General features: G+C 39.4%; 2 protein-coding genes across 5 annotated transcripts; one reads left to right on the forward strand and one right to left on the reverse strand.

Moving 5' to 3' along the window:
* Positions 1-1,639: 1,639 nt before the first annotated feature.
* LOC103705179 (vacuolar protein sorting-associated protein 26A) lies at positions 1,640-18,157 on the forward strand. 4 transcript variants are annotated; one of them, XM_008788804.6, is made up of 12 exons: positions 1,640-1,978; positions 2,080-2,185; positions 6,185-6,259; positions 8,254-8,328; positions 8,433-8,505; positions 10,312-10,356; positions 11,595-11,706; positions 13,099-13,165; positions 13,993-14,037; positions 14,938-14,993; positions 15,096-15,271; positions 17,741-18,157. In XM_008788804.6, exons 2-12 carry the CDS (start codon positions 2,183-2,185, stop codon positions 17,917-17,919), a joined length of 906 nt encoding a protein of 301 aa, XP_008787026.4. In that variant the 5' UTR covers positions 1,640-1,978; positions 2,080-2,182; the 3' UTR covers positions 17,920-18,157. The 4 variants fall into 4 exon arrangements, with proteins under 4 accessions (XP_008787026.4, XP_008787027.4, XP_026659699.4 ...); XM_008788805.6 differs by having other exon boundaries at positions 1,651-1,975; XM_026803898.4 differs by having other exon boundaries at positions 1,778-1,978; positions 2,080-2,140.
* Positions 18,158-20,658: 2,501 nt separating this feature from the next.
* LOC108511215 (protein BIG GRAIN 1-like) lies at positions 20,659-22,128 on the reverse strand. Its single transcript, XM_017842286.4, has one exon. It carries the CDS (start codon positions 22,111-22,113, stop codon positions 21,397-21,399), a length of 717 nt encoding a protein of 238 aa, XP_017697775.3. The 5' UTR covers positions 22,114-22,128; the 3' UTR covers positions 20,659-21,396.

Here is a 22,128-nt window from a genome sequence, read left to right on the forward strand (position 1 = left end):
ACTGCATGCCTAAGGCCCTGTTTGGGGGAGCTTTTGGAGGGCCAAAAAGCACTTTCTGGCCCTCCAAAAGTAGTTTTAGCTAAAAAATGGTGTTTGGTAAATTTTCCAAAAAGCTGTTTCCGGTTTTGTGGGAAGCTGAAAACAGCTTTTAGAGGGAAGCTCCAATTTGGAGCTTTGCGAAAACGCTGTTTTCAGCTTTTTCGCAAAGCTGTATTTTTGACCAAAATATCCCCATTTAAAAAAAAAAATTTCTCCCAGAAACCTCTCTCTCACCGTCTCTTCCTCTCCCAACCAACCCCACTCCCTCTCCCCCGCCGCCGTACCCTCTTCCACTGCCCCGCCGTCGCACCCCCTCCCTCTCCCCCGCCCCCATGGTGGGGAGGTGCCGAAGAAGAGGAAGACGAGTGGTCTTCCCCTTCCCGCGGCCGCCGCCGGCGATGATGCCCCTGTCACGGAAAGGCCCGGCGCCCTCCTCCTTCCCACGATGGGGAGGGGCCGAAGAACAGGAAGAAGAAGGGGGCGCCCTCCCCCTTCCTGCGGCCGCCGGCGGTCACAACCCGCCCCCCTCCCGCGTCCGCCACGGCCCGGCGCTATCGGCCTCGCGGGAGGAGAACATTTCCCAGGTGGCCAGCCGCGGCCGCCGAGACTGCCGCGGGCACTGCCGGCCCCGTCCCACGGCCGCCGGCGGCCCCGGCCCGGCCCCCTCCCGCGGCCGCAGCAGCCTGGCCCTCTTCTAGCGCCGCCGGCTGCGCGGGAGGAGAAGAAAGGAGAACGGGGGAGAGGAAGGAAGGAGAAGAAGAGAAGAAAAAAAGAAAAGAAAAGGAAGAAGAAAAAAAAGAAGAAAGGGAAAAAAAAAGAGAGAAGAAAAGATAATTTTAAAAATAAAAAATAAATAAATAAATAAATAAATAAATATTTATATAAATGAATGAATGAATGAATAAATAAGATAATAAATAAATATATTTCAATATTATTAATTATTTATACTAATAATTATAATATTTTATACCTTTATTATTGTATTATACTATAAATATTATATTATATTACATTACATTATAATACATTATTATGTTATTTTAAATAATTTAATATTATGTTATATTATGAAAAATTAATTTATACTAATAATTATAATATTTTATACCTTTATTATTGTATTATACTATAAATATAATATATATTACATTATATCATAATACATTAATATGTTATGTTAAATAATTTAATATTATGTTATATTACCAAATATTAATTTACTCTAATAATTATATTACTATTATGCTATATTATAATAATATTATTTTATATTATAAAAATATTATATTATATTGTATATTTATGTATTAATATATGTTATGTTTTATTACGTTTTGTTGTATAATACTATGCAATGTGTAATTTTGTCATACAAAAGTACTTTCTCAGTTTGTTTACCAAACACAAAACAAAGTACCACAGCATTTTACGAATGTAGTTACCAAACAGCAAACAGCTTTTTATAACAGCTCTACTTCAGACAGTTCTACTTCCAACAGCTCTACTGCCAACAGCTCCCCCAGACAGGGCCTAAAACAAGTATAAGAACGGATCGCACCCACAGGTCTAAATCAACAACCCGGCTCGGCTCCGGTCCAACCTGGCTTTGACCACGGACACTAAAAGAATGCCGTCCGTCGTAGCGTAGTGTCTCCGACTGCATCCGTACACGATCCGAACGTTCCTCCGTCCCAAACCGAGCTTCTCTTCAAACCCCCCCTCTCCCTTTCTCGACGTTCTGAGGAATCCCCGTCTCCGCCCCTCGCTCCTCCACCGCGCGCCGTCGGTGTCCATCTCCTCCAGCGACGCTCCGCCTTCCGCCACTCCCCGTGGAGTTTAGCCGTCTTCTCGTCCAATCTTCTCGTAGTTCGAGATTTCCGCGAGCGATCGGGATCTGGAGTTGCTCGAGTCGTCCGATCTTCGCCGTGTCTAAGTGGTCTCCTCGATCCCATGTCTTTCGACATTTGTTTGGAGGGGTGGTATTGCGGCCAAGATCGATAACTGATTTCTCACGATCTTTCTTCGATTGTTCTCCAGATATTGTCGGAGAGGTTAGAAACAGTCGGAGTAGGAGTGGAGAATCAAGGGGGAATCAAGGGTAAGGGTGATTTATTCAGATCAGTTCTTGATTGCTAAAAGGATGGTAAGTTTTCCGTTCTTCTTCGTCTGTAATTCTTGCAGAATTAACTTCAAGTTGATTGGTACTTTGTTGGCAATTCAATGACGCACTTGTTGACGCTCATGGATTAGGAGTTTGATGGATTTTACGTTTAGTGAAAGTCTTGGTTCGCGAGGTTTGAGAAGTTTTAGTTTTGACAGTACCAAAAAGTTGAGATTGTGGCCCTTTTAGTGGTTTTCGAAGTTTAGGTCGAGTTTCAATGGTTTCGAAAAAATAATAATTTCAAATAGACACATTGAAACGCTAGGAAAAAATATAAAAGAATTCAAGGAAAAAATATAAAAGAATTCAAGGGAAAAAAACAAGTGAAGAAAATAAATAGTGACCCTTTTAGAGGATATGTATCCATTGTTTGTGTTGTTTTCAGTGATTTCTAGCAGAAGAAATAAAAAAAGAATAAATTTACTTAGTCGATTAGGTTTCATATTATCTCAAAGTTCAATTCATCCTTTTATTATTTGTCACACTCTGAAGTATAAACGATATAAATGGCTGAGATGCTGGGACATAAACTTCAGAATGGTTAAACCTACTCTCTAATATTTTTTTTAATAATCGTTTTGAATTTGCAAAATTCAAGGCTAATATTGGGAAGTTGATATAGATTTAATCTGAGACCAATACTGGTTTAGAATTAGTTCCAACCTAACCAGAAACTTCCTGTTAATGTTTTGGGGTGGATTTCTCGAATATGTGAGGCAATTCTTTTTTTTTTTTTTTTTTTGCTTGAAACGGGTTGTTCAGACAACGCGTATCCGAATACACCCAAGAACATCAAAATACAAAATCTCGCGTAGTGCCAATGGCAACTCCCGCTCTCCTGCCCACAGGGCGTATCCCGAATGGTGTGCTGCATATGCAGCTACCCAGTCAGCCGCCCCGTTGGCCTCCCTAAATACATGCTTGGCCTCAAAGGCCACAACATCCCTCATCATCATCCTAATATCCCGGATCAGAGGATGGTCAATGCTCTCCCGCCGAATCCACCCAATAACAGTGGATGAGTCGCCCTCCAAGATGATCGAGCTAGCCCGTAGTACCCGCCGCGCATGGCAGAGGCCGGCCCAGGCAGCTCGCAACTCCGCCGCTGGCACTGATGTGTCGAATAGCCGGCAGCCGCCCGCTGCCACTACCCGAGAGTGAGGGTCTCGTATGACGAAGCCGGCACCGCCTCGTGTACCACTGTCTAGTACTGAGCCATCAAAATTGACCTTGAGGAAACTCGGGGGTGGGGGCTCCCATGTGAAGAACACCGTCCGAAGAGCTGCCTGAGCAGAGAAAGAACCCCAGGTGTCCCGAGCTATCAAGGTCGTATCTGAAGGGCTGGTAGGTCTGAACTCCATCGCCAATACTCGAGCAGACTCCGCAACAAACCTCGGCGACATCCTACGCTCGCCAAAGGTGCGAGCGTTCCTTGCCAACCAGATCTGGTGGGCGGTGCAAGTCGCTCGGATAGCCTCCTGACATGTCCGGGGACTAGCCAGCCACTGACGTATCATCTGTAGAAACAGTCTCCTCTCCCGCCAAACCTCCTCTGGGATACCCGTCCACTGCCATGTCTGCCGCGCCCAAAAGCATCCAAATAGTACATGATTAACTGACTCATCCGCACCGCAGGCCCCACACTCCGCAGGGATCCCCAGACCACGTCGGCTCAGCACAGCTCTCGTCGGAAGGCGGTCCCACGTCACCTTCCATAGAAAAAGTGCTGCTCTCGGGTGGAGCCTAGACCTCCAAATCCAGGCACCGTCCCATCCACTCTCATGCTCGCGCTGAATCACCCGGGCCAGATCACCCAGCCTCACACTGGCCCTGCATGAAGTGCTCCAAACCCTGACATCTGGGCCCTCGCATCCTGGTACTGGCAGAGAAAGTATCCTCTCGGCTAGATGTGCCCCGAACAACTGGTGGAGTCTGTCCACGTCCCACTCTGCCCTCCCTGGTGCTAGGAGGTCGCACACCCGGAGCCCTACTGCTGCCTCGAAATCCACCGTCGTCGGCCAATATCTCAAGGGAATGGTATCTACCCACGGGTCATCAGTCACAACAATGGTCCGGCCATCGCCCATCAGCCACCTGGTATGGGCTAACACGGTCGGCAGGTACCTCCCAATCTCACGCCACATGAAAGAGATGTGGCGATCGCGCCGTGCCGCCTCGGGGCTCCCTCGGCCATATCTGGCTGCCATCACCCGACTCCAAAGCCCATGTGGCTCCAACAAGAAACGAGCTGCGTGCCGTGCAATGAGTGTCTCACGCCGCTCCAGAAGGGACTGAACTCCCAGACCACCCTCACTGGTGGGCCGACATACCCGCTCCCAGGCCACCAAATGTACCCCACGACCCCCACCATGGGACCCCCAGAGGAAGCTCCGGAGAAGACATTCAATCTTCAACAGAGTCGTCTTAGGGACCACAGTGTTGGCCATGAGATATACCGGCATGGACCCAAGCACCGATCTGACAAGTGTCAGCCTCCCCATCATGGATAGTGAAGATGCCCTCCATCCCTCCAGCCTACTCTCGACCCGCTGCACCAACCCCGAGCACTCCGCCACTCGTAGCCTTCGGCCCGTGATGGGAACTCCCAGGTAAACCAGAGTCCCCTCCTGCTCGGGCATCTGCAAGATACTCCTGATCTCCTGTCTGACTCTGCTCTCTGTGCTGGGGCTGAACTGGATGGCTGACTTCGTGAAGTTGATTCTCTGTCCGGATGCCGCACAGTAAGCTGCCAGCACTCTGCGAAGTACACGTGCCTCCGAAACCCACGCTCTGGACAAAAGAAGACAATCGTCAGCAAAAAGTAGGTGAGAGACAGGTCCCGCCCCCGGTGCTGGAACATAGGACCCCAGCTCCCGGCTTGCACACGCCCTCTGGAGGGCACGGGACAATATATCAGAACAAATGATAAATAAATAAGGGGATAAGGGACATCCCTGCCGCAGCCCCATGGTGGACTCAAAAAACACCGAAGGTGTGCCGTTGACAAAAATAGAGAACTTTGGCCCCTGGACACACCCTAGGATCCATCCAATCCATCGCCTGTGGAAGCCATAAGCCTCCAGTACCCTCCGGAGAAAACTCCATCTGATCCTGTCATAAGCCCTCTCCATATCCAGCTTGACAGCCATCAAACTGCCCCGCTTCGATGCTCGCTGGAGATCCCACATCATCTCCTGAGCCAACATGACATTGTGGGAAATGTTCCTTCCCGCAATGAAAGCCTCCTGCTCTTGGCTGATAATGCCTGGCAGTAGGGGCTTTATCCTGCCCACCATGATTCTCGCCACAACCTTGTACAAGGTTGTGCACAGACTGATGGGTCTAAAGTGACCCGGCTCTACTGCCTCTTGGCGTTTCGGGATGAGCGTAATGAAAGTGGCCTTCCAATCTTCAGGCATGGCTGCCTGGGTGAAGAAACACTGGACAGCCTCGATCACAGCTTCCCGAATGATACCCCAATATCTACGGAAGAAAAAAAGGGGGGAACCCATCCCATTTTTGCACTGTGACATTTGTTGGTGGATGTAGAATATTGTCATGGAATGGGCGTAGAGAGAGAGGGGAGGGAGAGGGGATGAGAAGGCAATGATGTTAACATAAAAAAAAAAAAAAAAAAAAAAAAAAAAAAAAAAAAAAAACTCCAGAGAAGCTTAAAAGATGTTCTTCTAGGGAAAAGCTCACATAGGTTGTGTATCACATAGTTACAATGCATTTAGTTGGAATGTGTAGCTGCTCTGCCCTAGGTAAATTCTTCTTGAGCATTTGATTGGAGATATTGGCATTTATAGAGATTTCATCACTTTTTTTTTTTAATCTTTATTTTTCTGTAGCTTACTGCTTGTGTTACTTACAAACATGTACATTAGAATCTGTTAGTATATAGGTTGTTCTTTGATGTTTGTTATATAGGTTAATAGCTGTATTCTCTTGTTTGTAATAAATTGTACTTTTTTACTCCAGAATTTCATTGTTGGAGCATTCAAGCCACCATGTAACATCACAATCACCTTTTCTGATGGGAAGACTAGAAAACAGGTAAAATGTTAGGTATTCATGGCATTATATTGAGGTTGTAAATCAACCGACTTCTTAGATTTCTTAATCTTGTTTTTATCATGGATGCATGTTTTGTGAGTCTTGGTAGAAACATCATGTGAGCTGAGGTTTTTACTAATTGCTGGATTTTCATGGTCAGACTCTTAATGCCCATGGGGGAAAAAATCTGTTTGAATATTTGCTTATACTGTTTGTACCGTTTTGTTTAATGGATCTTTTGTGCCTCTGTTGGGCGATTAGTGATATATTCTGTTCAGCTTTTTATTGTAGCTAGTATTGCCAGTGGAACTATCATTGGTCCCTTTGCCTTGGGCCTGAATCCATGAATCACTCCTGTATGATACCTGCTGCATATGCTAAACAGCTTTTTAGGGTTGCTATTCTGAGCAATTTTCTTGAATATTGTATAGATCGCTTAGTCATTGAAAAGAAGTTGTGTCTTCTATTTGTTGTTCATGCTGAGTTTTGGCTTGACCAATCGGAATTTTCAGGGGTTCAACTTTTGGAGTAAACAAACCCTTTGGCTTCTTAAAGCATAACTAAAATGTAGATTCTAGATAAACAGCTATTTCTGAGCTTGAAGTAGGCTCAGCTAATGACCTAGCTTTGGGTTGTTTTAGGATAGTCTTGGTTCTAGTAGAAAAGAGTATAATTTTAAAGTTAGAAACAGAAACCAACTAAAAATATAGTTTCATATGTGGCATCTGTGATTCAAATATGCCTAATCTTTCCTTATAGAAGAATAACTTACTAAGGGAATGATATTATTGAATATTGGTTTGAAATTTGTGGGTATTTGAATGAGGGTTTAAAAAGTACAAATTTAAGACAAGGAATCCAACCTTCGCCTAATCCAAGCTTCACCATGCCGATAATTTACCAGTACGAGTTGAGCTGGTACTGTGTATCTTGTTGACACATGAGAATTAGTTTAAGCATCAAACTGTGATTTCATCTCTTTGTATCTCTCGGCAATCTCTCTTTCCTTCTGAGATAATTTCTCATTGAGAATGTTATTTTCAGTCTGTAGTTGTATTACATCATTCCTTAGTGATTTGATTATTTGTTTTCCAATGTGATCTAGGCAAGACAAGTCTTTGATATCAAATAAAGTGTTCTATATGAGTTGAGCCTAATTTTCAGGGTTTAGAGCCTAATTCGAGTTAGCAGAGCCACCTCTCCTCAACTCTTTGACACCTCTGTATGCATCCATGTTGCAAACATTATTACAATAAATTTTATGAGAGCTAAAACATCTTAATAAATCCTACTTCCTCGATAATTTTTGAAGGAATTTGTTGCTTTTCTTTTGTCCATTTCTCAAGACTAATATTATTTCCAAGGAAAGTAGTCGTACTTGCACAAAACAGTGCCTGTGATTGCTAGGATGCGACATTCAGACTAGATAAGATGACAATAAAATTTAGTTTTCTTCTTGAATGATAAATGTGTGAGTATCTGCCTGTGATGTTTGTGTTATCCATGTACATGGATCTAGAATGCGTGCATATACATACATATGCACTTACATATACTCTATAAAGGGATTAACATTTTTATTATTAAACATGGAATATAAATATGGGCAGCATTCATAAATATGTGTGTATATGCCTGTGTTTTTATATATTTGTGTATTTATCTATGTATGTATATGTATATGTATGGCTACGTACATATATCTATAATTTATCTATGCTCATACCTATATTCTTGCTAGTGGAGCACCTCTCTCTATCTCTCTCATTCACATGTACACTGCGAAGGTATTAACATTTTATTGGGGTCAAGAATAGGATTATAACTCATGGGCTGCATTCATTATTTTAGAGAATTGGTTTATACATTTCATGTTGTCATTGGGAAACCGCTTTCCCAATATCAGCTAATTTTACATTGTTGACATCATTCTTTCCCAACAACTTCTGAACTTGAGAATCTGCATGGATATAAGTTGCTCTCTTTGTATACAGGCTTCAATAAAGAAGGATAATGGTAAGACCGCTATGGTCCCACTTTTCCAAAGTCAAGAAACCATATCTGGGGAGGTATATTGAGCATATGTTTGTTTTATATAGCTTTATCATCTTTGGTTTTCCTCTGCTTATGCAGAAATTGGATGGATAATTGTGCTGAGGTCTATATCATGCAGGTGATTATCGATCCTATTCAAGGAAAGAAGGTCGAACACAATGGTATCAAAGTTGAGCTCCTTGGTCGGATAGGTGTGTCTTTCTTGTTCAGAGCTTTTGAGTCTGATTAGTGCTTGTTGAACATCAGGTGGCTGTTGTAGGCGTGCATGTGGTCACAATATTTCTTATGTTCTTGTCTGTGATATGTAACAAGAAACCTACTGTAGTTAGGGCAATGCTCTTTATTTATTTATTGCCATGTCAAAGTTAAAGTATTGCGAGTCATGATTTTTATATCTAATACAAGTTGTATATTATTTATTTATGCTCCGTTTCCTTGATAATTCAAGTAAAAAATATTCTATTCATGATTGTCATGAATTAATCAATTATAACATCCAACTTTTTGTTAATGATTTCATTAGTTCATCATCAATATGTCATGAATATACCATCTTCTTATGTTGCTTTGTTTCCTTGATTATTCCAGTTAGGAATATCATGTTCATAATTGTGTCATAAATTAATCAATTATGATATACACCTTTCTTTTCTTAGTAATTTAATTAGTTCATCAGCAATATACTATCTACTTTTGTTGACCTAAAACAAAGGTATTTCAAATTTTATATATTTGTTAGTTGGTCAGCAATTTGCTTCATTATTGGTAAGATCATGATGTTATTGAAGCAGTAAGGCATCATTCGTTGGTTGTTAGATACCTTCTTAAGTTGTTTATATTAGTTTAAGTGCTACCTATAAGAGTTATGAAAGGCCTTTTGGATTTTCAATATGTGATGTGTTTATTACACTGAAACAAGTATATAGCATCATCAATTAGGTATCAGCATTCATATGAGCATGCTGATGTGCCATAAGATAGTTACAAGTTTGAAAGCCTTAAGACATTAAATCATTTCAGTACATGCCTATACAACTATGAACCAAATACCGTCACATACTATTTGTCTCCAACATCATTTTTTTAAAAATAATTATTTAGTTTTATCTTCTGAAAAAAATTAAAATACACTTGATATTAATCTTTATTAATTTTGTAGAGAGGTCCTGTTGCACCGTATAGGGTCATCTTGGTGCAACTAAGAGTGCCTCTTGGTGGTAATGACCTTCTATGTTGTTTTATTTCTGATTTTATTTTTTGATGAACTGGTTTTTCTTAACATTCTATTAGATGTATTAAAATTTTTATTAACCTTTTTTTGTTTAACTTTTTCGTCCATGCCTAACTTTTTTTGTATTAATCTTGATTTCACTACATCTATTTTTTCTCTAAGTTTTCCTTGAACACATATTTCTGTTGAAGGTTAGAATGAGGTTTGGTGGTTATGCTATGATATCCTTTTGTTGCTTCGCAAATGATATACTATGAGTCTATGATTATTTACATTGAATACTTTTCCCCTCCTTTTCTGATTCCCCATTCTGCTTGCCTTTAATAGATGTTTTATGAGACAAACATGCATGCACAGGGCATCAATACCCGATCCGTATAATAAACCCCAACAACTCATGCACTTCTTCACGGCAGTTCTAAGAGATTCTTTCTCATCTCATGCATAACCTATTTCTGGAAATAGTTTCGCTTATTAAGATTTTATTCTGTGACAATTTTTATTTTTTCTAGGAACCTTCTATCAGATTAGGCCAGTACTCTATTTTGCAGTCTTCTATATAAATAAAATAATTAAGTTTCAAATTGTCCTCTTTTTATTCATCATACTGAGAAATTTCATGTGTATTTTATTTGAGTTTGCTTGTATTTTGTCACTCATCTGCTGTGAAGTGTGCAAACAGAAGCATAATTTTTTACTGTAATGATTTCCTGGGTACCACTAATTATTATATGTTCCCTTATTTTCTTTCATTTTTTTTTCACAGAGCTGTATTTTGACAGAGGCAATTTTTATGACTTCACTTCCCTTGGTAAGTTACACTTGGAGAGTGAGATTATCTTACTGTTGAGCTGCGTAAGTGTACCGATAAAAAGAAGAAAATATTAGCAGATACTAATATATTTAGTTTTAAAACTATTCTTATAGGTTAATGATTTCGCTGCTCAAGTTTGTCTCAACTCCTAACTATAACATAAGGATATACATCCTGGGTGCTAATAAACCCTGCTAAGTTGTCTCAGCTGTACTCTATGAATTCTTTAACAAAATCAACTCTAGGTTGCTGTTGCTTCAGATTTTACCTTATCCTCTACCTGCATTTTATTCCTTTTTTGCTTCAAATTGAATTTACTACCCTCTTTGGGTTTTAATGGTTTATGACTGTAGACATAATTTCTGTTTAGCATCACTCCAAATATTAGAATACATGTTATCTGGTGTATAAAGATGAGCAATGTTTTAAGTTTGGTGCAGCTGGAAAAACATCACTGCAATTGGCAATTCCATTCTCAGCATGACTGCTCATGCATGTGATAGCAATGACTTTCATGTTTCGAATGCTGTTGTATATATTGCTACTTCTTGATGTACGAAATACCTTGTGGTTCCCCTTTCTCAATGCAACCATGCCCACATCATTGCCCTCATGCATATTTTTAATGTTCAAGTATTGTTTACTAGCATTCCAGATGCTCGCTGCTCATGCATATTTTTAATGTTCAATTATTGTTTACTAGCAGTCTAGATGCTAAACACTCATAAAAGCTTTTAGTTATTTGTTCCTGCTGATTTTTCATTTGTTTCTCTAAAGACTATAGTTTAATGTAAGAGTACCTTAGATAATGCTAACTGGTTTCAAAAATTGCTATTTCTTGTTATATTCTCTCCCACCATCCTCTCGCGGTACTCTAATGCCATGGATATCTTCAAATCCCTGGTTGTTACTGTAAGTCTTTTCATGTTCATTTTCTTCGAGATATCTTTTTAACACAATTTCTTTTTCTTCATATGAAACTTTAACAAATCTTCAACATACCATTGAGCTAGTTAAAAAGGAGTCCGTCCTTGTTTCATAAGGTGAAATTGTCCTTCCATATGGCAGGGTGACAAGCAAAACAAGAGCCATGACATATGCATTTCCATGACAGCGATACTTTTGCCATTTTATTGCATACCACTTTTTTATTAAAAAATTGCTGCTTATTAACAGGTTCTTGCTTCATTTGATTAGATAGCTTTATGGCCTCAACATAATGTTTTCTTATGCAGTGCGTGAATTAGATGTTCCTGGTGAAATATATGAAAGGAAAACATACCCATTCGAATTTTCTACTGTTGAAATGCCGTATGAGTCATATAATGGGATAAATGTCAGATTGAGGTAAGCAATCACTTTATATGTTTCACATGCTTATTAAATAAAGTCGAGTTGTTTCTCATGTGGAAATTGTGCAATTTCTATTATATTTTTGGCTAGTTCAACAACAGGAAAAAAAACTATCTGGGGTTGGGTATTTTATGCTTATTAGGTAGGGAGCTTTCATTAGAGAAGAAGCTAGAATCGAGTAGAAAGAGGTCAACTCGAAACTGACCTGTTTATTAAACAGGTCAAATTTCCAAGCCCAAACCTGATTTTTTTTAATTAAACAAGGAACCCAACTCGACCTGCATAACCCGTTTAATAAATGGATTGAATCAAGTTAAATAGTTTAAACAGGTTAAGCAGGACTTAAATGGGTTTTAAATAGGTTAAGCAAGGCCATAAAAGAGTTAAATGAGTTTAAACGAGTTGAGTGGATCTTGAACGGATTAAACGGGTTCGGGTCATGGCCCAACGCAACTATTAATTGGGTAAAAATAGGTTATAACGAGTTAGAGGTCTAAACCTCAATTCAATCTGTTTATTAAACAGGTCTAAGTAGGTTGACTCATTTATGACTTGGACCTGTTTATGCCAAACTTGAACCTACTTAAAGCAGGTCGGCTGTGGGTTGGGCCATAAATTGCCACTCCTAGGCTTCTATCAAATATGCAAAATCCGGTAAATCAAAACTAGCAAGATATCATGAATATATTGTAGAAAGCATGTGGGAATGTCAGTCTGGAAAGCAAAGATAAGTTTGCATGTTTTCTTGCATGTTTATTGAACTATTTTTTCATAAATTGGTCTGGGAAGATCTTTTCCAAATCAATTGTCAATCTTGTTCCTATGATTGCAAGCTTTTGTGAAATCTACATAATACATCGCATAAATGCTCAGACTTTGGTTCATTTTATGTTTCAGGTTTTTCCTTAAAATAGAATATGTAAATTCTTCAAAAGTGATATTTGTGTTGTGTCCAACATTTTACTTGAAAAAATGGCAAGTAATTTCTTCTATTATTGAAATTTACTAGTTTATTTTTTAAAATATCTGAAATTATAGATTACTAGCAGCACAGAAATATGGACATCTGGTGATGTATCATGATTTCAGCTTGTCACCCTCTTTATGATTTACAAAACCTGCTTAATTCAGAGTCTCTAATCAAGAACTGCTTCCAGCTAATTCTGAGTTTAATTTCCTGCAAAAATAATTTCTGGTACCCTTCAGCTTACTATTTGTTTGTTTTGACTTTTGAGCTTATTCTGATTGTACAGCTTAAATTTCATTGTCTAGATGGAGCTTATCATGTGAAATTTTGGAATCATATGTGCCTTTTTATTTAAATGATTATGATATATGTCATATCATGTCTTCTCCACTGAAGCGATCTTCTCTACATGCTTCCAGGTATATCTTGAAAGTAACAGTCAGTCGTAATTATGTCAGCAATATTGTGGAATACCAGGAGTTCTGTGTAAGTCCATGGTGCATCTTTTAAAGAAAATAAATATGAATACCAAGTAGCATAGGATGGCATCAAATGCCAAATATGGTATAGTTCTATTGCAATAATTATTTGAAAATTCAACGGAACTGAAGTCATTAGATGCGGAATGTTTCCTGACTTATCCTCTTCTTTCAGAATGGTATATTTTATACCACACCAGGAAGTATACTATCCCATTATATATAGAAAGTTAAAATGTAATGGCATTTCTCATTGATCACACATTTTGAAGTTGTAAAACATGACAAACTTGATCTCCCACCTACTGAGGATTTCATTAAGATAATGAATGAAGATTACAAGTCATACATAGAATGGGGATCTGAAGAGGGGGTAGGCGGAGTAGGGTAATGAGAAATAAGATCATGACGAACATGAACTTACTTTTAAGATGTTGAAGTTTGTATATTACTACAGATTTTGGTGTTAGATGATGATTAAAAAGAATTGTGTCATCTTCTTGGAAGAAAAGGCAGAGTTTTTTCATAGTAGTATTTTTTTTATTCAATTGAAGAGGTTGTTTTGTATTTCCAAAAGATCTCTTACTTTCTAGAGCAAAGACATTGAGAAATTATTTGTGCCTTATCAAAACAAAATGGTGATGAATATTATATAAATGACACAACTCATATGATGTTCATTGAAACCATTTGTGTTATGTGGGTATACTCTGACGAATAAGTATGCCAAGTATGCATTCCTTTTTTGAGGAGACTAATTCATGCATTTCAACTTGTCTCTGTAAACCACTACATCTTTCTGTGTCTAATGTCTTGTGTTTTCTTTTCCATCAGGTTCACAATTATACTCCTCTTCCAACAATAAACAACAGCATCAAGGTTAGTTCAGTTTTTAGAATGTGTAAATTTGAGCTGTTAACAGGAAAAAGTTAAGCTGAATGAGCAACCAGGAATCCTCATCCTAATCTATATGAGCCAGCTTTATGGATCAAAGAATGATCCATCAATGTTTAAGAACATTTTGCAACCTGTCAATCTGATGCCAACAACCTATGGAACTAAATGACAGAGAAGCATTCATGATATTTTGAGAAAAACGGCGAATCAGTTACAATATGGAGAATGAGTCATTAGATGAGAACAATATGAAATGACAGCATTGGTGCTTAATTTGAAGTGCTGAGGGTTAGCATCAAGATTTTGCCAATACAACATCCCAAATTGTATGCAGCTGAATATGGTCCATGGATATTTTATTTGCCTGTGAACCAGTAATAGATTATTGAAAAGTACCAGCATCCTTGCTCCCAGCAAGGGTCGTCTTTAATTGTCATTTGAGGGGGACACTTGTAGTGATGCATGTCATGCCATGTGTCTGAAGAAAAAAGAAAAATCACTTTTAGATCTTACCTCCTTGGGTTAGACCTTTGCTTAATGTATATTCTTTTCCTTATTAATGTTGGGTTGACATTCCATGAATCTTCCTCTTTTTTTAAGGTGAACCTCTAGTTTGTCAATGTCTGCATTAGGTGAATGATTGAAGTTGCCGACTCAAGATGTAATTAAATTTCTTATGTGGAGATATGATGAAATGTAGCTCGTTTAAAGAAGCCAAACAATGATTTTATTTTCTAAATGCTCGGAAAATATCTAACAACTACACATATATCAGAGAAAAATGATCTATCAGATATTGCCTTCCGTAACAGCTATAATAATGCAATTTTTAGCTTTATTTCAGTAAATCAGTTTGTCTTGATTAGGGTGGTAGTTTTGCAGATGGAAGTTGGAATTGAAGATTGTTTGCACATTGAATTTGAATACAACAAAAGCAAGTGAGTTTGGCAGCACATAGACATAGCTATTCTCAACCTGTTCTGCTTAAATTTGAAGTGTAGGCTTTTTTTTGCCTTCTAACTTGAGCTTACCTCATTCAGGTATCATCTGAAGGATGTTATCATTGGCAAAATATACTTTCTTCTAGTAAGAATTAAAATAAAAAATATGGAGCTCGAGATTAGACGACGTGAATCCACTGGATCAGGGCCTAATACATATGTTGAGACTGAGACCCTTGCAAAATTTGAGTTGATGGATGGTGCTCCTGTAAGAGGTATCTCGTATTGAACTCAATATTTAAACTATTCTGTGATATACATCTGGATGTTTTATGATGCCTTATTCCTATTTAGGAATGCATTGGGTCTTCTGGCTTGTCAGAATACAAGTTTCTGCTGGCCACAGGTGCCATCCAATCTGCCTTGAGATGCGCGAGTATCCTTGAATGCAGCTGTTCCATGTTTGAAGGCATGCTGTGTGTATCTCAAGGCAAGATGTGTGGCATCTGTGGCTAATGGTGACCCCCTATTCTTGCTGGCTATCAGAGACAAATTCTGGTCTTCAATTCATTTATTTAGCCACATGAATATCTGCTGAATCTTTCATAACTTTAAAATTCTACCATTAATGATTCTAGTGTCTTTAGCTTTCTAACAACTTATATCTCACCAATTAATGGTTCAAGTGTCTGCATCTTTCTAGCGACCTAGTATCTGATCACCTGTTAAATATGGAATAGTTTAACTTAGCTCTCAGAATACTTGGTTATGGTGATTCATGAATATTGATAAGACTCAATGGTATTTCATGCAAGACATATATGGCAGGCTTACAAAAAATGCATGTGTAAATACCACTTTTTGTGCTGTGTTTCTTTTCAGCTTACTGAACTGAAGATGTAACATTAATTATGAGTTGTTAGAGAGCATTGGCACTAGCATCTAAGCTCAGCTGAGTTTCAAGTTGTTGGACATTGATGAGCTATTCAATAGGAGAGCGGTGTATTTAGCATTTTGCAAGATTCTCTATATCGGTATTGGGTGGTATACTGGTCAGGAACTGGGTTACTACAGTAAGGTGCTGGTACACCAGTAAGGTGCTATACCATATCGTATCAACAAACAGTACACCAGTAAGGTGCTGGTACTTATATCGAGAGTCAGAGAAATAGGAGGGGGGAGGGGGATTAGCGGATAGATGGATGAGGGTGTTCAGTGAGGGAGATCGGCGGAGCAATGGACGAGGGTGTTCAATGAGGGAGATCGAGCCAACCCGCAGAGAAGTTGCTCAGTGTCAGTGTCGGCGGCGGCGGCATTGAAGCGGAGGAGGGGGCTAGGGTTTCAAAGATGAGAAAACATGAGAGAGACAAACAGACTTGTGGATGGGGGGATCTAATACTAAAATACCGATTCAGCTCGGGCAATCAAACAAAACAGGTCTGTACAAAGCGGAGCCGACCTGAACTGAACCTGTAAATTAGCCTAGTTCTGCACTAGTTCAGTTCAATATGCTTCGAACCGGTTGGTTTTGGTCAATATTGCAAATCTTTATTTTGAGCTTTATGGTACCGGACTAAATCATTTTTAAGCATAGGCGTGATCAGTACTAGTAAGTTGTTTAGGCATTTAGTATGTAACCTGTCAATATATGATTATAAATTATTAAATTATTATGAAAATAGATAAAAGCATTATTTTCACAAATGAAAAATTTCTCACATGTGGTTTTTATGATGGATAGACCTTTTGGCCTATGGGTGAAATGCTCAACCAAAACTCTGTTTTCTCTTTGGGAGAGAGAGAGAGAGAGAGAGAGAGAGAGAGAGAGAGAGGGTAAAAGATTGTCTTTGAAATTTCTAATGCTTGCCAAGTTCTTGCAATGCAAAAGAAATGAATAGATGAAAATCTAGTTGATATAGGATCCTTCAATTGATCAACTCAATGTGGGCTTTGGTCGGTCCTTATTAACCTATCTATATAGGCTAGTTCAGTTCATGCAGGGTAGTTAGTTGAGGATCTGTTTGTGAAAGGTTCTTCATGCTTATGATAGCACACTTGATAGGACTTTTAATGTTCTAGTTCAACTCTGTTGACCAACTTATCAGGATTTAGATAATTTTGGCTGTGACTCCAAGGCTTAGGACAAGAATATAGCGAGCCTTGAGTACTTGTTGCAAATGCACTTGCTACCTTTGTCATGCTTATGAAAACATACTTGATAGGACTCCTAATGTTCTAATTGAACTACATTAACCCACTTATCAGGATTTAGATAATTTTGGTTGGGTGACTCCAAGGCTTTGGAAAAGAATATAGCAAGTCTTGTGTACTTGTTACAAATGCACTTGCTATCCCCTAGCTATCTCTTTCCCCTTTTGTCCATATATTTCCTGTAGGAAATTTTCTGGGTGAAAAGTTTGAAGGAGATTGTTTAAAATGTTTGTCAATAATAAAGCTAAGCTTGACGAGAACAACAACAATAACAAGACTGAATGTCTAGGTTGGGCACACATGCTTCTCTAGTTCAAAACAGGCCTGTAGATGAATCATATTATCGTTCTTGAATGAATTATGGCATAATGCATTTAGTATAGAAAATATTGAAATCTGGAGCTTTTGAGCCGGTTTAGAATGCAAAAACTATTGTGGATGATTCATTATATGAATTTTGATGTGGTTAAAAAATGTATAGTTCTATATTTTTTTTGTTTATTTAATTATTTACTTAATTGAATTTTTTGCAGGGGAATCGATTCCGATTAGATTATTCCTGAGTCCATATGAGTTGACGCCAACTTATCGCAACATTAACAACAAATTCAGTGTGAAGTATTTCCTAAATTTAGTTCTTGTGGATGAGGAGGATCGGCGGTACTTCAAGCAGCAAGAAATCACAGTATACCGCCTTCAAGAAACTTCTTGACCTTCCCTTCGGAGAACCCACCGAAGCCTGATTGGACTCCTCATGGGCCTCAGCTTTGACTGTGTAGATGCACAGCAATCTGGAGGCTTGTGTGTGTTAATTGTGTATATATCAGCCAGTTGGTCTTTGTTTCCGTTAAGTTATGGATTTTCCCACAAAACGCAATCTTTCTTTTTCAGCCTGTTGTTTGTTTCTGGAGTTGAAATTACCATATCTTTGGTCATTGAGATTCTTACTTGACTTGCTGACCGTGCACTTTTCTTGGAAGATTTTTTGTTTTTTAATTTTTAAGCATGCATGCCAATTCTCACTAATGCGAGAAGCTGGGCTAGCTTTAGTGAAGATTAAGTGAGAGTTTGCAAGCAACATCTCTCAGCTAAGTGGGCAGCCAATGCTAAAACGAATCATCATTTTAATTTTTCTTCTTCAGGGAGGAAGAAAGGAGGGCGATTTTCGTTTTTATATATTTAATCGAGAAGTGAAGTCTCTGCTACTTTATAATAAACAAGATGTCAAATTGGCTGTATACCAAAAAAAACGGTGTCTTCAAATTGGCTAATATTACTCATTACTGTAGTCAGTCATCAATCTTAATGTCTCACGATTCAAAAAGTTGGACACCGGCACTCAAAAAAGGAAAATTATGTACAAAATCATGTTCACCAGATTTCTGGATTTACAGACGTATATTGCCAACATGAAAAGCTTGAGACTTTTTTCGGTTCCTGGAGGGCAAAGGCGTGAGTGCGGAAACTATAATTATAGAAGACACCCAAGGAGCATTAGCTTGCTTATGGAACACAATAATGTAATCTTGAATAGATTGATCATACTTCTGAAATAGGTATTGCTACTTTATCCACAAACATTCCTCATGACTAATTAGGTGGAATTGCTTCTTAATTAAGTTCTTAAATTTGTTCCGAGTTATGTTAAAGATGTTGTTTTTAATATACGAATCCTACCAGATAAGAGCGTGGTTGGAAAACTTGAGGTGCACAAAAGCTGCCTTTTGTACACTAGTATATCTATAGATAGTGAACTGGGTCTCTAGCTAGCTATTTAGCATCTCTATGTTGGCAATTCCACCATACATAGGAATTTCGATTCAAGTTTTAACTTGCAAGGTTGAAGATATGAATTTTAAGAGCCTGCAAGTTCCTTATCCTCCTCACTGGATGGTACATCCTAATCTCCAGACTTGGAAAATAACTTTGCTATAGGAGTTGATGATGCTTATATTGAAAATGTCGCCACCTGAGATATAATTTCAATAAGTTTGGCAACTTTCTTCTCCAATTGTGTAAAATATCGACTAATCTTGTTATAAATCGAGGTAGAAATAGTAGTCATACTCATCTTTATCTTTCGATGTACTTCAATAACTGATTGCCCTTTTCTTATCGGCTTGTGACGGTCGTGCATATAACCATAAATTAAGGCCCTCATAGATGTAATACCTCGATATATAACACATCAGACTTATTCAACCACCTCCTCTTTGGTGATGAGTCTTTAAATATGTTCTCATTCTCTTCGCCAGGCATAGTTGCTGGTCCTTCCCTTTGATAATTGTCCAAGCACACCAAATGCTCCCAATGTAAGGGTATTTTCTGAGTGTTTAGAACAGCTAAAAGATATTGTGCAAGACGCTCTTCACCAACTACTGAATCATTAATAGTCCTTAAATAATGTGGAAACACATGAGGTTGTTGTTATCCAATACTTTATGAACCTAATAGAAGATCTGAGTCCAAAGATGGTAGTTTGATGTACATGTCTATTTAACGCTAATGTGATCCAAAAAAATGCGGTTCAATGGTTGCAGCACTGACTTGATGTTGTTGCTAGATCTACAAACTTACAAGACTATTTTACCCACTTGGACCATTCATCATATGTGCAGGATCTACAGTTGAGAAGAGAAGAAACCTTATCATTATTAATCTGTGGGACCATCCAGAATCTAGAATATGTGCCGGGGTCCTCTCCCACTTCAAATTGGAAACACCCGCTGCGCACTACAGAGCGCTATGCGGTACTCGATAGCTGCTATTAGAAGATGGACGGCTATCAAATAAGACACCTTGTGTATAACATAAAAGGCTGCCTTATTTGTTGGTCGCCTATCTTCTGATGGCAGCCATTAAGTGCAGGATTCTACATTGCAAAGAATCCATACAGAGCATGCGGACATATAGTTTAGATAGTAGAGTGCTTGCTTAGCATGAGTGAGTTACAAAGTTCGCTATCTTATTTTATTTTTAAAATTTTCCTTTCTCGAAACTTTTTTTCTAATTATTTTTTTCAATATTTTCCCACTTTCTCCCTTTTTCTTCTTGCTTCATTTTCCTCCAACTTGTCTGTTGCACTTTACAATAAAATTACGTCATGTTTCCTCCATGATGCTTGTTTGTGGTTTAGTTTCACTAGGTATTGTTTTTCCCGATTATATGTTTTAGCTTTAGTTTTAAGAACCACTCCACATGGTTTTCCACAAGAAGGATATAAGGGAAGTATTTTGGGAATTATACTCTATATAGCAACTTTGAAGTCCAATACTTTTATTTAAGAAAATAATAGAGGTCAGATTTAAAGGCAAAAAGAAGGGTACAAGATAAAAGGAGTACAATAGGGGGGAGAAAAAAAATAGAAAAAAATCCAAATCCTCATACAATTATCCTAACAAAGCTCCAAATTTAAAATTCGAAATTCCTTCTATATAGTCATTATGCATCATTCACATTTTGAAATTTAAACTTTAAATTTTAAATTCCAATAAGCCCGCACCGGACAACTCACCGTTAATAAGCATGTTAAAATTCTTGGTCGCGATTCATTGGGTCATGCATGCCCCTCGATCCAACGACAAAGAGTATGGACCAGAATCTTTCTACTCTCCATCCTGTTCATATATAATTCCCATGATCAAGTTTTTCTAAACTATGGGTTTCTATGCTGAGTCCTCCAGAGCTCCTTTTCTATATATCCTTCCCAAGGAATCATAATTAATAGCTATTTAATAGTATGAAGAAACCAAGTAATTGTTAAAGAGAACTTTTATGTTATATAATCAGGCTGTGTATCCACATCATGCAATCTTACAAGAGAATCTGATGTTTCAAGTAAATTCCATACACATAAAGAAAGAGATGGATGGATCATGATAACCATCCAATCACTATGCCACCTTTATCCTGTATATCTCGAAGCATAACCATAGCTAATATATCTGGAATCACTCGATTCTTGTAGTCATTTCTACTATGAAATTTCATTATTGTCAAACTAATCTCAAATCAAACTTTCTGGATAGACCAGGAACTGATGGAGATGGTGATACCAGCTCCCTTTCCATCATAGAAATGTGCTCCATTTGATGGGACTCATCACAAACTCTAACAAGTTAGTGGTTTACGCTGGCTTTTCTTTTCTCCTTCCAATTTCGCCCTGTTTTCTCATTTCCATTTTTTTTGTTTAATTCCACGATGAGACCGTGGGAGACGGCGCGATTGGTGCCAAAGTGAGTGGTCTCGTACGCCGGAAGCTCATCCCTGCCAGAGGCGGGTCAGAGGCGGGCCCGGCGGCGGCCGCGGTGAAGGGGGAGTTGAGGAAGCTGGCGAGGCGGGCCCCCAGCGACGCCGGAGACTTGGACTTCCTCAGATCCCGGAACTTGCTCCGGATCAAGCCCGACTTCTTCTTGTCCTGGTGGGGGTGCGCTGGTGGCGACGCGGCCACCGGCCGCGGCGGAGCCGGGGGTTTCGAGATGGCCTCCTCGGACCGGTAAAGAAAACTGCCGATGCGGATCGACCGGAGCCCGGCCGGGTGGGGCACCGACTCGGCATTGGAGGACGAGAACCCACCGTAACTGGAGCAGTCAGAGGAGATGAAAGTCGAGTTTGCCAAGAAACCACGGCGGTTATCGGGCTTGCGAAGTCGGGTACGTTGCTTCTCCTCTCCACTGGCCACCGGTACGTTGCTTCTCCTCTCCACTGGCCACCGGTCGGCTACGAAGCTCCACTGCTTCTTAACGGCGGCCGGGCCACGGTCGTAGAGGCGGTCAGGCGCTCCGCCGGTGCGGTGCTCTCTCACTGCTCCGCCGTCGGTCTCGTCGATGGACCGGTCGATGAAGTCGAGGAGGGCCGAGGCGAACGAAGGTTTAACGTTCCCGCACTGCTTTGGCCACCTCTCCATTCCAACAACTAAACG

The sequence above is a fragment of the Phoenix dactylifera genome, chromosome 18 (assembly GCF_051530095.1).
Source record: "Phoenix dactylifera cultivar Ajwa chromosome 18, Ajwa_hap1_PhDact_Kaust_v1.1, whole genome shotgun sequence".
Lineage (NCBI taxonomy): Eukaryota > Viridiplantae > Streptophyta > Magnoliopsida > Arecales > Arecaceae > Phoenix > Phoenix dactylifera.

Bases quoted from the DNA above. Each gene is read 5' to 3' on its own strand.
- LOC103705179 (XM_008788804.6), top strand. The intron at 14,038-14,937 runs GTTAGTTCAGTT...GTAGTTTTGCAG, and splicing joins CAATAAACAACAGCATCAAG to ATGGAAGTTGGAATTGAAGA. The intron at 14,994-15,095 runs GTGAGTTTGGCA...TACCTCATTCAG, and splicing joins TTTGAATACAACAAAAGCAA to GTATCATCTGAAGGATGTTA.
- LOC108511215 (XM_017842286.4), bottom strand. From the start codon at position 22,113: ATGGAGAGGTGGCCAAAGCAGTGCGGGAACGTTAAACCTTCGTTCGCC.